Source organism: Castor canadensis, chromosome 10, assembly GCF_047511655.1.
Source record: "Castor canadensis chromosome 10, mCasCan1.hap1v2, whole genome shotgun sequence".
NCBI lineage: Eukaryota > Metazoa > Chordata > Mammalia > Rodentia > Castoridae > Castor > Castor canadensis.
In genome coordinates, this window is record NC_133395.1 from 99,365,918 (window position 1) to 99,384,304 (window position 18,387).

The window sequence follows — 18,387 nt, forward strand, 5'->3', positions numbered from 1 at the left end:
ACAGGGAGCAGGAATAGTCAGTGAATGCTAGGATATTTTGGACTCCTTTGAAATTGAATAAACTTCTAGTTAATTTATTTAATCAGGTAGCTTTTTTTGTTTTTTGTTTTGGTGGGACTGGGGTTTGAATTCAGGACCTTGAACTTTCTAGGCAGGTCCTTTACCACTTGAGCCACGCCTCCAACCTGAAATAGCTTTTATTTTTATTTGTGATGTTAACCATTAAAAAAAATATCCTACTTGCTGTAACTGCCAGTAGAAGAGAATCTTTCTTGTCTTCTATTGTGGGGAAATATTGAGTAAATACAGTGAATGCAATTTGAATTGATTCCAAAATAAGAGTTGTGTGTTTATTTCATTTCATCTCAATTCTATTCTTATTTACTGGTTATTTAGTGATGCTGGGAATTGAACTCAGGCCTTGTGCAAGCCAGGCAAGGCAAGTACTGTGCTACTGAGTTAAACCTACAGCCCCAAATTAGAGGATACTGAACATCTTTTAAATTTTTTTTTTATACCTAGATGAGTTTTAGGCAAGTAAGTATTAAGCACCAGTAAAATGGAGATTTTACAAAAATTTATTTTCACCAGTTTTAAATACATTTAAATTGTTGGAAAACAGTGGGTATTTCGCTTATATATTAATCCTTGTATAATTTTTGCTCTGTGAAATGCAGTGACTTTAAATGCACATGGGTACAAAAGTACCATTAACAGACTTCAAGTTCCAAATCAGATATCATTGTGGCACATGTTGGTTTGAAATTGGCTATTTCTGGTACTTCTTTAGAAGTGTTATAAAATCAAACTTTCTTCTGCTCACTTGCTTTCAGTTTTGCCATCTTGTGATTGTGAACCCTCTTCCTTTCTGGAGTCTGCTTCCCAATCCATGAATGAGTGCTTGAAAAGGAGCTACATCTAAAGAGCCAGTGCATTCATTCAGTAGGGTCATTTTGTTTTGTTCCTGATTGTTCCCAAACAACCTTATAACTTATCCAGGATGAACTTCCTTACCCATTTTTGCACGTGCCACTAGCGTTCTGTCTGTTCATGTTTGGGCAGTTGGTCTTCCTTTCATTGAGAATAAGGGATGCATTCAGACCAACATTGGTGTTCGTGGGGCCTTTGATTTTATTTGGTCGAGCTGTTTTTATTCAGTATAGGAAATTCAGTAAATATTTGCAAGTCTAAACCCTCATTTTCAAAACGAGGTAAATTTGAAGGTGGCATAACCTGGAAATAATGAGTTTATAGTTTGAAACACACCTGAGTTCTCTGTCTCTAATTTGGAGCAACTAACATCTTTTTTTTTTCTTCGTGATTTTTTTTTTTTTTTGGCAGTACTAGAGTTTGAACTCAGGGCCTAAGCTTGCTAGGTAGATGCTCTGTGACTGCTTGAGTTACTCTGCCAGCCCACCTAGTCCTCTTGGCTCAGCTTCTCAAGTGCTAGAATTACAAGTGTGGGTCACCATGCTATGTTCAGTTAGCATCTTTGAATCTCACTTTTCTTATCTGTAAAATTGTCATTATTGTATTCACCTCATGACTTTTCCATGACAAGGAAAAATAATATACTGTGTATAACATACTAAATGCTCCTCTTGCAGCTTGTTATTAGTAATCATTCTGTGTTCTTACGGAATAGTCTACATAGTAAAATTCTTTTTAAAATTTTTATTAGCATATATTCATTGTATAGGGAGAATTCATTGTGACAATTCTGAGTAGCCTTACATTGTACATTGGTTAGACTGCATCCCCCTCCCTGCCTCTACATAGAAAAACTCTAAAGGAATTAGTGTATAGGTTAGTCAAGGAACTAGAAAATAGAAAGTCTTGATATTGAGATACTTTCTGGAAAGTTTTGTGGGCAGGAGTTAGGTACTGGTTTCTTGCCTTAAGCATTAGATTTTACAGAGTATAATAAGGGCTGGAGTTGTACTTCAGAGAGGCCTGAATTTGATCTTTAGTAGTGCATTTTGGCAAAATGCTTACATGTTTAAGGCATAGTACAATTTTTAGAAATTATTTTTCCCTTTAAATAACTGAACCTTTCATTATTATTATTATTTATTTATTTTGACCACACTGGGGTTTGAATTCAGGGCTTCATGCTTGTTAAGCAGGTGCTTTATGCTTGAACCACGCTTCAGCCCTTTTACTAAATTTCTTATCTGCTATAGATTTGTTAGCAATAACAAATGAAATATTAAAATTAAAAAGGGATGAGGAAGGGCTTTTTTTTTTTTCCTGTTTTCTTACATACATATCTTGTGAACAGCAAATTGTATCTCCTAAGACTGCTTTCTGGTTGTTGCCTTGTTGAAGATAACTCAGTTTTTTGGAGCACTTAATTCTGTTCTGATGAAATCTTACTGCATCTTCTTGATACTGTCAAGCCATTTATTTATTTATTCATTTGTTTATTTATTTGGTGGTATTAGAATTTGAGCTCAGGGCCTCATGCTTGCTAGGCAGGCACTCTGCCACTTGAGCTACTCCGCCAGCCTTCTGTTGAACCTTTTAAAATTTAGTGTGCAGCATATATGGGGCTTAACACAGTTGCTTGACAGAGTTGGCATACAGTACCTCATAACTGTTGTTCTGCTGAGGCATGATTATGATAATTTATCCTTTGTAAAGGGTTCATAGTTTTGCTTCCCAACTCCCTTTTGAGGATGGGGGTCTCACTATGTAGCCCAGTCTGTCCTTGAATTTGCCATCCTTCTGCCTCAACCTCCATAGCACTGGGATTATAGGTATGTAGCACACACCCCACTGTATCCCAATTCTTAAAATTTAGATACTCAAATCTGATCATACTCTCATTTTTTCCCTCCCTCTCTTACTCTACTGCTCCTGTAATTCTTGTTAGAACTCTGATTACCTAGTCACTTACGCCTTACTCCCTTTTTTCCCGTCTGCTGCCTGTACTTTCCATTTCAGTTTAGAATCTATAGCCCATATATTCAGCCTCTCTCTTGGTATTTGAAGATGTTGGTCATTGTATCTTTCTGTATTCAACATTTTAATAAATCCCTAATTGTCAGTAATTAGGTTTATCGTGGTATGGCTCAAGAGAGCTGGAAAAAATTAACCCTAATATAAATTGATGTTTTCATCTGGTTTTGCAACATTAACATGGAAATACTCCTATGTAATTATCTCCTGATCTCTACAATGGACACATTATCTTTTTACTCCTCAATCCCAGTGACTTTTTCACCTAATTCAGACAGTAGAATGCCTGTCTAGTAAGCATGAAGCCCTGAGTTCAAACTGCGGTAAGCAAAAAAAAGAAAAAAAAAGAAACCACGCTGTCTAAAATGTTCAGTTTACTTAAATATACTCAGAGTCAGTAGAAGTTACTTTTATTAGTGTATAGTATACAAAGTATGTGTTTCATTATGGTAACTCAGCATTATAATTTCATCATTAACAACTGGGGCTCGGACTTTGGGCCTCACACTTGCTAGAGCAGGTGCTCTTAACACTTGAGCCACTCTACCAGCCCTTAACTCAGCATATCTTAAATAGAACTTCTCACACCTTCTTTGCATTTCTTACCTCAGTGAGTAGCATTGCGTTGCTCAGTGGTTAAAATCTGAGCATTTTCCATGACTCTTCTCTTTTGTCCTAAGTCCAGTGGGTTCAGCGCCCTTGTAGTTGAGGCTTCCATTGTCTTTTGCCTGGAATAACCCTTGACTTTCCAGTTGATTCCCTGCTCCCCCCCCATAGTTGTCTGCAGTGTTGCCTTGCTGGTTCTTGCTCCTCTGCTTACTCCTATTGCTTTCAGGGTGAGAGTGAGCCTGAGCTCTCAAGCCTGAGAGGGCTGCCTCATTTCCCGCTTCCAGTTCTTCCTATTGTACAGTTCAGCAATATGCAAAGTTATTTTACTTATTTGAACATACTAGACTTTGTCCCTTTGTATCCCTATCATTTGAAAGAGTAAAGGGACAAATGGAAGTGTGTTATTGAAGTTGAAGTCTACTTTGGGTATTTTTTGGGGGTGGGTAGGACTGGGGTTTGAACTCATGGCTTCACGCTTATAGAGCAGGTGCTCTAGCACTTGAGCCATACCTCCAGTCCATTTTGCTCTGGTTATTTTGAACTGTTTGCCTGGTCTGGCCTCAAACCTTGATCCTTCTGATCTCACCCTCACAAGTAACTAGGATTATAAGCATAAGCCACCAGCGCCTGATTTGTATTTTCTTAACTATCCATTTTATAGTTGCTATTGATTTTCCAAGTGAGTAAATATTTCTATATTCATTTTACATCTTCCAAAGATTTTACGAATACCTCATTTGTTACAGTTTTCTCTTCTATTCTCTATCTCTGTCAGTTTATTCTTTTAAAGTTTTACCATCATGTTAGGGAATATTGAGAGAGGAAGGAGATAAACTGAGACCCAGATCTTTGAACGATCATGTTTAATTGATGACATCCAACTTATTTTTTCTTTTTCTTTTTTTTTAAGTTGTTTTTCTTGGACTGGTGGAGTGGCTCAAGTGGTAGAGCACCTGTCTAGCAAGCGTGAGGCCCTGAGTTAAAATCCTGGAACCATTAGGAAAAAAAGATGTTTTTCTTTATCCTTGCCTACTATAAGCATTAATTTGGTCACTATTGTCACAAGACACCTATTTTTCACAACATGAAAACAGCATCTCAAGTGATAGAGTGCTTAGCAGACATGAGGCTGCCCTCAGTTAAAGCCCCAGTACCATCCTTCCAAACACACACGTCTTGGTAGAGAATAGATTGGACAATATTGGAAATGTTTGGGGTTCTCCTAACTTGGGAGAATGCTGAGTAAAATAGGTGACCAAATATTTGTTTGAATTAAATGAATACAATAAGTATTATTAAAGCACTTAACGTTTTAGATTACATTTTAGTCAGCATGAAGATAATTGCTCTATGAGGTAATTTTTATTTTATGTGGATTATTGAAAAAATAAAAATTGTCTTGAAGCTTCAAAAAGAGCTAGTAAGTACCAAAGAATAAATGGCAACAAACATTCCTTGTAATTGAGAAAGACTTAGCAGTTGACTGTATAACAGTTTGGCAGTACTTTGATCTGAGTTCTTAAATGATTATTATTCCATAATTGACAGCTCTTATCTCATTAAGTAAAAGTAAAAACAGGAATTGTGTGAGTGTTCTAGGCAGTCCCTAGGCAGGGTGTTTTTGGTTTTCCTGGAGTCAGAAAGTTAATTAAACACAATGGATTCTTTTTTGGAAATTATATATAGAGTGTTCTCTGAGATCCAGGACAAGCTGAACAAAAGATTCAGGATAACTAAGGAAAGGCCTCAGAGATCAGCCACCTCTAACCTTCATCTTTCTCATCTGTTTTTTTTTCCTTGGTACTGGGGCTTGAACTCAGGGCCTACACCTTGAGCCACTCCACCAGCCCTTTTTTTGTGATGGTTTTATTTTTGAAATAGGGTCTTGTAGACTGTTTGCCTGGCCTGGCTTTAAACCGTGATCCTCCTGATCTCTTCCTCCTGAATAGCTAGGATTATAGGTGCGAGCCACTGGCACCCAGCCTCATCTTTCTCATCTTTGACACTTACTTCGTCACTCTTCTGTCTGCATTGGTTTCAATACCCTCTCTCTTCTGGATCTCTGGTCTGGATCCTTCTAAGTAAGGTTGGGACAATCCATTTTAATTAAACAGATTAACCAAACAACTGCATTGTGCATAGAGATAAGACATATGATTTTCTAGTGTGTTTAGTAGGTCTGCATGAATAAATGTAGACTTACTCTGATTTTGACATTTTTAGAAGTGCATGTATAAAAAGATTCCCATCCTACCTTTGTATGAAGATAGTATAATGAAACCCTACTCAACGATGGTAAAAAGGAGAAGGGAGGGGTTTAAGAAAGTTATATAGATGGAATTAATTTGATCAGAGTACATTATATGTATGTAAATATCACAGTGAAACCCCTTTGTTCAATTTATGCTAATTAAAATATTTTGAACTGAATGAGAATTAAAACACAACAGAAATTTTAAAAACTACAGTAGATATATTTTATGGTATAAAATTATCCATAAGACATTCATTCCTTCACAAAGAGAGCATGTGTTTTCAGTAAAACTCTTTAAGTGCAAGTTCAAGATGTATTTCAGCCTGCAGAGTTTTTTTAAAAGGATGAAGGTTTTATTTATGTTCGTCTGTAGTGTATATTTGTGCTAACTTTTGAAGAAGAATCCAGTGATTATTAATTTTTCCCACCAGGATCTTAAAAATACTGAACTCAGTAGCACCTACAATTGTATAGCCCAGCATCAGTGCCTTGTCAAAAATGTGAATTGCAGCTGGGTGCCATGGCTCAAGTAGTAAAGTACCTAGCTACTAAGGGCAAGGTCCCAGCACCACCAAAAAAAAAAAAAAAAAAAAACCCTAGAAATGTGAACTGCAAAGATCAAGAAACCCTGTTCTGAAGGGTTGGAATCAAAGAGTAAAAAAAGCAAAAAAGTTTCAAAATACAGAAGACCAAGAATAAGGTTTTAGAGTTGAAGAAGTGACTCCTCTTTGTTGGAAGGTCTTAGAGGAAGTGAGAAAAAGTACATTCATACTGAAAGCTTAAGTTTAAATATATCTGAGTTTGTTATATCAAGTCACGTACATATTTCAGTCTCTCTTTTTATTTATTTTTTTCTTTTTTGAGACAGGGTCTGCTTTGTAAATCCAGGCTGACTGCAAACTCACAATACTGTTGCCTCTGTCTCTTGAATGCTGAGATTGCAGGCATGTGCCATATTTTGACTTCGGTAATTGCATATTTAAACCATTTCAATTATTTTAGTTTTTATCAATCAGATCATATTTTAGTTTTTAGGTAAAAATTTCTAATGTATCCTAAGATAAGACTTTCATCTCTGTAATAAACATTTATTATGACTCCTATAACTAAATTAGCACTTTCTCAATGTACATGTAGATTGAAGTATATCATCTTTCTCCCTGTCATTTTAAATATTAAGAAGTATTATTACTATCTTTGCAAACTTGAGATTTGACCACAGGACCTCTGACATACAGGGTGAGTGGTTTACTCTTGAGTCTGCATCCCTATACCCTGAGGTAGTGTGGTGAGGAAAACAGAGGGGCTGGGGGTGCAGTTCAGTGGTAGAGCATAGATGAGGTCTTCGGTTCCATGACTGGCACTGGAAAAAAAGACACTTGGCCAAGTGTCTTTATGGCCATTATGTGTTTATTTCTGGAAAGGTTTTAGAATACAACTTTTGCCCTACCTGTACTATATTTGTAAACTAGATTCTTCAACTGTATAATGTGCATCAAATTATAGATATATCTCAAAATATGGTTAAAAACAAAATTGTTGCAGTGCTTTGGGTATTTGAAATAACTTTTCAAAAAATGGCTGTTAATCTACTTCATTATATCCCATTGATTATTCAGTGTTCATATAAAATACCCATATGAAAAATGTAGGTCTATTATATCCTGTATTTGGCTAATAGGTGAGTGAAATATTTAATAGTACTTTGTCTTTTTTTTCCCTTAAGATGGGATCTTGCTATGTAGCCCTGGCTGGCCTTGAAGTCATGGTTCTCCTGCCTCTACCTCTCGAGTGCTGGGATTGCAGCATGTGTCACCATGCCCAGCTACCTTCTTAATATTTAAGTTTTTCTGAATGAGAGTAAACATCCAGGTTTCATAAAGCATCCACAAAATTACCTTTTCATACTTTGAACTTTTTTGCCTGGAGCAGGTTCATAGTCACTCTGTACCATCTGTATAGCATGAGAGGAAAATTGCCTATTTCCACTCACAGCCACTAGGTGGTGATCTGATGATGAAGCCTAAATTTTGAGTGGTGGTGAAAACTGAAATGGTTGACCAAATTGAGCAGTGTGAATTCAGCAGGTATGTTTAGCCAGTGTGAAGGATGTGGGCTGGCGGTGTTCACTGAAACGTTTTAAAATGATGCAGATTTTTGTTTGTTTCACAGGGGATTTCCTTCTTTTTGTGCCTTCAATTTTACGCAGGTTTCCAAATTAAGATAAAACTATCATGTTTATTATACTTAGGTGATTTATTGTGTTAACTTTTTTTTTTTTTAAGCAGTACTAGGGTTTGGTTTGAATTCATGGCCTTGCACTTACAAGTGCTCTGCCACTTGAGTTACATTCCCAGTCATTTGTGCTTTTAGGTTAGTTTTTTAGATAGGGTTTCCTGTTTTTGTTTGGGGCCGACTGGTCTCAGACTGCAATTCTACCTAAGCAGGTTCTCTACTGTGTGAGTCAACTCCCACCCTGAAACTTTTTTTGGGGGTGGTACTGGGGTTTAAACTCAGGGATTACCACTTGATAGGCAGGTATTCTACTATTTGAGCCACACCTCCAGTCCTCCTTCTGACTTTTTGCCAGGACCTTGATCCTCCCGATCTGTGCCTCTTCAGGAAGCTGAGATTATAGAAGTGAGCCACTGTGTCCAGTCTAATGTTTTTGTTTCTTAAGTGCTAGTATTTTGAAGTATTTAAGAATAAGTGAACAGTTTTGTAATTGAATGGTTTGTGTGTTACCTATAATTCTCTCAAAAAGCCATATGAGCATGAATCAAATGGTAGAGCTCTTGCCTTGCAAGTGAGTCCCTGAGTTCAATCCGCACTAACACACACACACACACACACACACACACACACGCACACACACAAAATATGAGCAAGTACAATCAGTAGTTTAACTTAGGGGAGAGTTTGGCATAGTGGAACATGTAAGCTTTGAAGTTGGAAAGTCCTAGATTTGAATAATGATCATTTAAGTTACCTTAAATAATTCTTGTGAAAGTTAAGAATAATGTTTGGCTGGTCTCCTGTGGCTCTTGCCTATAATTCTAGCTACTCAGGAGGCAGAGATCTGGAGGATTGCAGATCAGGAGACTCTATTTCAAAAATATTTAACACAAAACAGGACTGGGGGAGTGGCACAAGTGGCAGAGTGCCTGCCTGGTAAGCATGAGCCCTGAGTTCAAACCCTAGTACTACCAAAAAAAAAAAAAAGAAAGAAAAAAAGAATAATGTTTGTGAATGACCCAATGAAAAATGCAAAGGTAGGGCCTGATCAGTTAGTCTCCCTCACTTCCCCTCCCCTCCTCATTTCTTCCCTTTTCTTTCTTTCGATTGAGCCCAGGGCCTTGTGCTTGCTAAGCATGCTCTACCACTAAGCTACATACCCAACCCTTGGGAGATATTTTAAATTCTGAAGTCTCCAAAGCTAGTTGTGGGACCTTGGGAAAATTGTCTTTTCTGAGCCTCACCTTTTACTGTATTTGGTAGAATAGTACTTATTCCTAGAATTGGTAAATAAATGAAAGAATGTATAAAAAGTACTTAGAAAGTATTAATAAAGGAGATATTCTTAACCTTTCTGATACCATCAAAGCTAGTAATAACCATAGTGTATAACTACCGTAGTAAGAAATAAAACTAATATCCTTGCACTTATTGTCCCCAAACTTCTATTTGAAAGTAAAAATATGAAATAAAGAATTTAAAACAGGGCTGGTGGGGGGTATAAGAGTATTTGCCTAGCACATGTGAGGTCCTGGGTTCAATACTCAAAACTGCAAGTAAAAAGAAAAAACATTTAAAACATTTTCTCATAATTAAGAAAACTGTACCTTAATACCTTGCTCCCTTTGTCAAGTAAAGAGAAACATGGGTGCTCTGCTTTGTGTTAACAGCAGCGGCAGCAACGTCTGCAGCAGACGCATCCGTAGAAGGTTCCCTATACAGTGAAAGAGTGACTTCCATCTGTAAAGAGTGCCCAGCAGTAGCCCAAGCTATCCTCAGACTGGAGCCCTGCTAAGCCTCCTGAGTGTATGCCTTCTTCAAGACTTTAATCCCTGTACCATGCTCCACCTGAGTCAAATTTCTAAATTGTTTTTCTCCTTTAACTGATTGAGATTCACTGTTAGAGTTCTAAGCTGTGTTAGCATTTCATTTTCCTGAATTTAAGATTTAAAAATTTGCTTTATGTGAGTATAAAATTTTATGGCCATAAAGCTAAAAAATTATTAGTATATTCACTTTGCCTACCAATTTATTTTTAGAAAATAAGAATGTGTTGAGGAAAGTTTGGAACTGTCTTCTGTAGGTAGCTGACCTTGTGAAATGCTTTTTCAGGAATATTAATTGCTTTGTTATCAGTGTTATATCTAATCAAGACAAGAAATGATTGTAGTTTTGAATAGTTGACTAAAATGTCATTTAATATTAAAAATTATGTATTGAATGAATAAATTTTTTAACCCTTTTAGAGAAACACAATTTTTGGGGGGTCAAACTGGAGTTTAAACTCAGGGTTTCATGCTTGTAAGGTGGGTGCTTTACCACTTGAGCCACACCTCCAGTCTGTTTTGCTTTGGTTATTTTGGAGATGCGCTCTCACTGTTTGCCCAGGCCAGTCTCCAGCCATGATCCTCCTAATCTCAAGTGGCTAGGATTACAGGTGTGAGCCACCAGTGCCCAGCTGAGAAACATGATTTTTGTTGAAACATGAGCAACAAATGTATTTTTCAATAATTTGTCTGTGGTAGCATAAACTGACCAGTAGATGTTTATCCTTTGTAAAACATAAAAACGACATCATATTAAACGGTATAACTTCGTTTTTTTCTGACATGTATTACTGACACCTCTTGGGTAGGAATTTGTAGTTCTTTAATTTTTCGTAATTTCCTAACAGTATTCCACAGTAATCAGCTATTTGCCTATCTGTGTTTTTAGGCTGTCTTCTGTTTTTACCAGTTTGAACAATATATACCCTTGACTTTATATATTGGTGCTTTTGTGGATATAACAAAAGATACCAAAGCTGTTGTTATTGTTCCCAGGGGTATGCTTTAAAATGTTTTAGATGAATTGTTTTTATTTGCCCTAACCATTAGATGAGTTCATGGTAGCTTACTCCAAAAACTTTTAAGCAATTTACATTCCCACTAGAAAGTTAGTCTCCTCTCCACCTCTCCTTTTACTATCTTTGGATGATTTTTCCTAATCTAATGAGTCTTAAATTCCTTTGATGACCCAGCAGTGAGCATGTCCATTTGGTTATCTCCATTCATGTTTTCTCTTAAGGGATTTTTACTTGGTCCATTCCTGTTCCTTTGTTTTCCTTTTAAGTGAAGAAATTCCTTGTGCTCTGCCTTGCCTCTTTATTTTGTTTATGATGCTGTTTGCTTTAGGGAAATGTTTGGGTTTTTTTTTTTTTTTTTTTTGGCAGTATTGGGGTTTGAACTCAGGATCTCATGCTTACCAGGCAGGTGCTCTACTGCTTGAGCCACTCCACCAGCCCTGTTCAACTTTTTTATATAATAAAAATTCTGAGCCAGGTGCTGGTGCCTCACACCTGTGATCCTAGCTACGCAAGAAGCAGAGATCAGGAGGTTCGCAGTTCAAAGCCAGCCTGGGCAAAGGGCTGGTGGAGTAGCTCAAGATGTAGGGTCTGATTTCAAAGCCAGTACTGCCAGGGGCGGGGGGCGGTGGGGTGGAGTCTGTATCAGTCTTTTTCTTTCTTCAAGTTTTTTTGAGCCTCATGATATAGCCCAGGCTGGCCTTGATCTCATGGTGCTCCTCCATTAGCTTGCTCACTAGTGCTGGCGGTATAGGTGTATGCTATCAAGCCTGGCTCAATCTTTTCCTTTAAGGTTTCTTGTTTGTTTTCTAGGAATACATGGCACTCTTTTAAACTCTTACAGATTTAAAAATTACAGTTACAATTATCCTTAATTCATCTAGAATTAATTTTTACCTGTGGTTTGAAGTAGTCAATTTAAATTTCATCAATTTTATACAGTAGAGTGTATATTTCATTTTTTTCTTGATCATTCTTTGTACTGCACAAATAACTAACAGTTTCTGTGTTGTAACTATCATGGTTTGCTTACCATAGTTTTGTACTATAATTTGAGTGTTTGTGGCCCCTTTTTTCTTTTTACTGTTTTATCGGCAATGCTACTTTGCCTGGAAACTTCATAGTCGCTTACTTTGGTTAATAAATACAAACATAATCCTTTGGGATTCTGAATCATTATAAATTTTTAATTTATTTTGAAATATTATCTTACTATTTTGCATATTTTAAATGTATGCATTCAGGCAAATAGTCTCATTTATTTAGTTTTCTTCAATAAAATGTTATGTTTTAGATTAAAGTTATTCCTGTAGTTCATCATTTTCTTTCTCATACTTTTTTTTTTTTTTTTTTAAGGTACTGGGGGGTTTGAACTCAGAGCCTACACCTTGAGCTGCTCCACCAGCCCTATTTTTGGGATGGGGTTTTTCAAGATAGGGTCTCACCCACTATTTGCCCTATCTGGCTTTGAACCTCCATTCTCCTGATCTCTGCCTCCTGAGTAGCTAGGATTGTATGTAGATGTGAGCACTGGTGCCTGGCTCTAGTATTTTTTTTTTTTTTTATCTATTGCTTACCTTCAAATGAATGCTTTTATTTATGTTAATTAGTTTAATCTTTCGTTCTAGGTGTACAGTTATCATAAGTAAATGTAACTTTGTTCTGTTTTTTTTGTTGTTGTTACATTTGCTCTTGCATACAAATTGATAAGATTGCCCTAACATGTGTACTCTTATATATAGCTCATGCAAGTAATGAAGTATTTAGTATTTTTCATGTTTACTTTTGGTATCTGGTTAATAATTTTACCAGTTTTGTTTCATTCCCATTATACATTAGTCACCTTGAATGGGTCTGTTGAGAGTTATGCAGCAATAATAAGACCTATGCCTAGACACATCATGATGAAGTTATAGAATCAGAAGGGGAAAAGCCAAGAAGCAACACAAATCCATATGAATGTTAGGTTTCTGGTCAATGACACTAGGTTCTTAAAGACATGGTGTAACAGCTAAGAGAAGATAGCCACTCAAAATAACATCAAGTAAAGTTGTTTGGAACATGAAATACCTGCTGTTCACTGCGGATCAAGATTTTCCAGGCCTTCCCATATGAAAATAAAAAAAGTGTTAGTAGCTAAGCATTTTCCAGACAAATTGGGTAAAAAACACTTGATGATGGTATATTATTAAAGGATCTACTTGAACTTAATGTTTGGAAAAGTCTCTTGAGCATTAAGGGTTTAGTAACATTTTTTGACAGACCAATTACAATTTTTGGTTGAGTACTAGATAGTACTTTAAGTAATCCTAATGCTTCAAATGATTTTTAATGTGGGCTTAAAATTTTTATAATTAACCAGAGGACAGCTTAAGAGTTGTCGTAAATACTGAATAGAATATTCAGTATTCTTTATAGAAAATGTTGACAGTCTTATCAAGCTGAGATACGGAAGGGGAGATTGTAAGTGAAAAGATGTGTGTGAGACAGAAGATTTTTATTTTTCTTCCTGTGGAATAAACAAGATGCTGTCTAAAGTCAAGACAAAGAAATACATTAAAGTTATAATGGGAACTCTAGCCTCCAAGAACAATTGTGAGACAGAAACAGAATGTGGTTGTGTCTGGGAAATGGAAATGGGAACGTAGGAACACTTTCGTGAGACTTGAATGTTTCTACTACTTACAGGTTAGTTTAATAAACTAAGGTGCAGTTTCAGTGGAAAAACAAGTTATAGAACAATGAGTATATAATGTATGCTGCGTTTTTGTTGTAAAAATATACTTAATTATTTGCACGAGGTCATTAGAGAAAAGGTTCAAAATGGAGTGAGGAAAGCAAGAGGATACTTCGGACTTCCATGCACACACACTTTATTTTATAACTTTGACTTTTTTTTTTCTTTAGTGGTGATACTGGGTTTGAACCCAGGACCTTTTGCCTTACATGTGTTCTGCCCCAGTGCATACTGTCAACTTTTGTTTTTTGGAGACAATGTCTCACTGTATATCCCATCCTGTTAGTAATATAGTTACAAGTTAGTTGCTATATATTCAGTAACACTAAAATTAAGCCAAAGCTCTCTTTGTTGAAAAGCCCAGTGTTAACCCACCATATTGCTGAAAATTTATTCCGTAAGACTCTCATTCTCTCTCTTTCTCCCCCTCCCCCCCCTCATCCATCTGATACATGATCATTAGAATATGCTCTCTTTCTAGAAGGATTTTCCTTGAAAATTTGCTGCTGCATTCTTGAAGTATTCCAAATGTACATATTACTTTCCACATCTGTTAGTGCACTGACCCTGTGTAAGTTGAATTTACTGGCTTGGAAGATTAGGTAACTAAGACAGTGATTGGCTGTACCATAAAAGTAACTTAAGAGTTCATATCTGCAAAGCCCAGTGACCTAAATCAGATATGTACTCACTGTCCCTGGACTCTTCAAGGGAATAACTACACTGCATTGTCAAAAACAGGGTGTTTCTATATTACTATGGAAAGATTTCATCGGGAGAAGCTACCTGTATGTACCTAGTTGAAATCTTGTATTTGATTTACAAACAAATTTGAATCTTTCACAGTTTAATAGTGAAGCTTAGAGAAATGTCAGGCTTAATTAGCACTGGCTTAGAATAGTATCATCCTCTGTGTCCTTGGCCATGGAAGTCATTTGCTACAGAGTAAATCCTATGTGAAGTTAGAAATGTTTGTAATATATTTATTCCTTTAGAAAATTAGTCTTTTGCATAGTTAAAATTACTTGAATGAGGCTTTAAAAACTATTTGGTTAAGATAATAGGTTAGAAATAACTTGATTTTTAAGTATGTTTTGAAACTCAACTGTTTGGTAACTGGAATTACATGGTTAATCATAATCTGTGGGAAATACTACTTTTGAGCTGTATGGGCAAACTACATTTGTGATAGTGAACTCTGACGGCTGGTTTAATAGTAGGTTTTGTAAACCTCAGTGTCAAAAGATATACTAGTTTTAGGATATATTTTAAAATCTTTTATGAACCTTTCCTTAAGTCTCATTTTTTGATAATTGTCCAAAAATAGTATAAATTACAGATTTTGCTTTTTCTAGCAAGATAAGTGATTATACGAGGAATTAGTGAAATGTGTTACATAGCTATAGCATCCATTTCTATCAAAATCAGATTTTAAAATTTTTTCTGGGATTCCCATTTGTGAATTGAATTTTGACTATCATTTGTTGGTGCTGGGCCTTTTTTGTTTATAAATTGACTTAGTAAATATAAAGTATCAAGAACCTATTTATGTTTGAGCTTTACTTGTATATAGAAGGAGTCAGTGAGTAGATTCAATTTAAGTTTTTAGCGGAGTGCCTTGTCCTTTGAAACATACTGAACATTCAACATGTATTGATTAGGGTCTGGCCAGGGGCCAAATACTGCTTGCTGTTGGGCATGTGATGTTGAGCACAGCAGATGTGGTTCATCCCTTTTTGTAACTTACTGTTCTGCCTGGGAGACTATGTGTCTGAAAATGGTTATATAAATTTGTCATTATAAGTTAATAAAGAGAAAATACTGTATGTTGTCAGCTTGTATTGCATATGACCTTGTCCTGTAGTCTTGTGGATAAAGAACTCATGTAAATGGCATGTTAGAGACCTGGCTTTTAATTTTTGCCCGTTCACTAATAATGTGATCTGAAGTCATTTAAGCTTTGTGTGTATCTTTTAGCTCTTAGATTTAAAAAGAAAGTAAGAAAATTGAACTGGAAAGGTAAACCCCATTGCGTATGTACTAGTCTGAGGTACCATTTCTTCTTTTATTAGGCCTGGAAAGATAATTCATGTACTTGTGAAGTTCTTTTTTTATAGGGAGTCACTTTTTTTTTATTATTCATTTATTGAGGAGTCACTTTTGAGGTATAAGTTAAGTGATAGGCTGGACATTTGATTTCATTACAGCTTTTCATTCACTGACTTACCCCTAGTGTGTGGAATAATACTCATAGTGTATATTCTGCATTTGCTAAGTGAATGGCTGAATTCCTTAGTTGCTAGTCCTTAAAGAGATGAGACTTCTTTTTTCAGTCAATAGGATTCCTGAGGAAAGAGCATCGTTAAGGGGACGAATAGGCAAACTGTACTGCTGAAAGATTTCCTCCCTGTCTTTTCTTTGGGTTTCAGTTTTTAAAATAGATGTTAATTTTTTCATTTCTATTAATTAGTTTGTACATATTTGAAAATCCTACAATAAGGGATTCCTATATGTGTACTGGTTAAAACTTAGAGTGAATGCATTTGTAGAAATAGTATGATAAATATTTATGATTTGTAATTTCATCTAGAACCCTAATGAAGTTTTCCGATTGTCTTAGGATTGTTAGTGTGTCTTAACAAGGCACCTGACATGTCTCCTGTCACTAACCCAAATCCTTGTTACCAGGGTTTTGTGCTTGTCAGTCGTTAGGCCTCATACTTCTTAGAAGTCTCTTGTTCTCACTTTTTTCCATTTCTTAACCTTTTCCCCTCTTTTCTGCATTTTGAAACTTTTTCTTCAAATTGTCTTTAGATGAAATTCAAATTTTAATTCATTCATGACATTAGGAAAACCCAAACTCATGGAAGAATAAAAAGGTACCCAAATTATGTCAATATGCAGTTAATTTCAGAATTTTGTAATACTATTCAGTAGCTTGTGTTCCATTGAGTCATGTACCATGGTTTATTTAGTACTTCCTCTGTTAGGGAGCCCTTGGGTTGCTTCCAGCCTCTTTTTATTATAAGCACAATTGCATGTGCTATTTCATATACAGAGAATCTAAATTTTTTCTACAATCTAAGATAACCATATATCTTTATGTACTGGGGGTTGAACTCAGAGCTTTGTGCTTTCTAGGCAGGTACTGTACCACTTGAGCCACTCTACCAGCCTTGTGTGTGTGTGTGTGTGTGTGTGTGTGTGTGTGTGTGTGTGTGTGTGTGTGTGTATGTGTGTGTGTGTTGAGATAGTGTCTTGCTTTTATGCCAGTCAACCTGTACCACCATACTCCTATTTGTGCTACTTGGTGTAGCAGGGGTGATAGGTGTACCCCATTGTGCCCACCCATTGGTTGAGATGGGTTTTTTGAATATCTTGCATTGGTATCAAACCATGATCCTTGTCATCATCACCTCACAAGTAGCTAGGATTACAGGTTTGAGCCACTGTGCCTGGCCTTAAATAGTTACCTTATTTTTATAAATAAAAAAATTGACACCACAGCTAATAATTTCCTTAAGATTAGATGGAGTCCAGCCCATGTTGATATGATTTGGATGCCTTTTTATTCTTTTGTATTTCTGAGTTTTCTAGTGCATTGTACTGTACAGGGAGTATTAACTGACTGTATATTAAGAAATACGATAGAAGCCGGGTATTGTTGGCTCATGCCTGTAATCCTAGCTACTCAGGAGGTGTAGATAACAGGAGCATCGAGGTTTGAAGCCAGCCTGGGCAAATAGTTCATGAGACCCTACCTCAAAAAAACCATGCACACAAAAGGGCTGGTGGAGTGGCTGAAGGTATAGGCCCTGAGTTCAAACTCTAGTACCGCCAAAAAAAAAAGAAAAAAATATAATAGAAAGTATTATCCTAAAATGATAGCATTTAAAACACATGTTTTAGAAAATACCCAATGCCTTGGTTCTCAGAATTTTCATTGTATGGCTATGTGTACCCTACCCGCTTTTGCGGACTACTTATCATTTATCAAGATGGCACTTTTGTATGGCCCTCTTAATATTGGCATTTAAAGCAGATGTGCCTTTCTTATTCATGTTTTGTAGGTAAAAACTGGGTAATGTTTGGAAGGAAGGGGAGACATGCATCCAACTTTTTAATATGAATGCTATAAGAGTTTTAGATTTTTTTTTTTAAATTTTTATTTTTTGGTTGTTCTGGGGTTTGAACTCAAGGCCTCATGCTTGCTAGGTAGGCACTCTACCACTTGAGCCACTCCACCAGGCCTAGTCTTTAAACATTTCAGCTTTAGATTCTTAATGCAAGTTATTCATAAAAACCTTCAAATTGAAAATTGTAATAATAATATAAAATAAAGTTCTAACTTAGTTTTCATCTAAACCCAGTTCTCTGAGCAGTTAACAATTTGGTGCAGACCCTTTCAGGACTTTCCCTTCATTTTTACTTAGTACAAATACAGATGGAAATAAATGCACATTTAGAAATAAAATTTTGATTGAGTTATGTAAGTTTTAACATAAATGTGACCTTACTTCCTTGTAACTTGCTTTTTCACCAAATAATGTATCCTTGAAATTTTTTCCTCCCCATTCCTGGGGATTGAAGGTAAGGGCTCTACCACTGAAGTATATCCACAGCCTTTAGGTCTGTGTTTTCAAATTTTTTCCTTAGTGAGATTTCCTTCTTTCTTTTGACACTTTTTTGTTTGCTTTTTTTCGTTATTAGAAATACTATCACAATGAGAATGGGAGTTCAGAGAAGATG

The 18,387-nt window shown here is 36.1% G+C and overlaps 1 protein-coding gene across 12 annotated transcripts in view; it reads left to right on the plus strand.

The window, feature by feature from the left end:
- The window catches only part of Slc4a7 (solute carrier family 4 member 7), a 92,213-nt gene that overhangs the window by 8,502 nt on the left and 65,324 nt on the right, over window positions 1–18,387 (plus strand). Inside the window, exon 1 of one of the 12 annotated variants that reach the window (XM_020185745.2) lies at window positions 14,103–14,426. The exons of 9 other annotated variants lie outside the window; for them this stretch is intronic. In XM_020185745.2, the coding sequence (XP_020041334.1) occupies window positions 14,397–14,426 (30 nt within the window). In that variant the 5' untranslated portion in view covers window positions 14,103–14,396. Of the gene's footprint in view, window positions 1–14,102; window positions 14,427–18,387 lie in introns of those variants that run through there. 2 more of the 12 variants (XM_074043766.1, XM_020185751.2) reach the window with 2 other exon arrangements.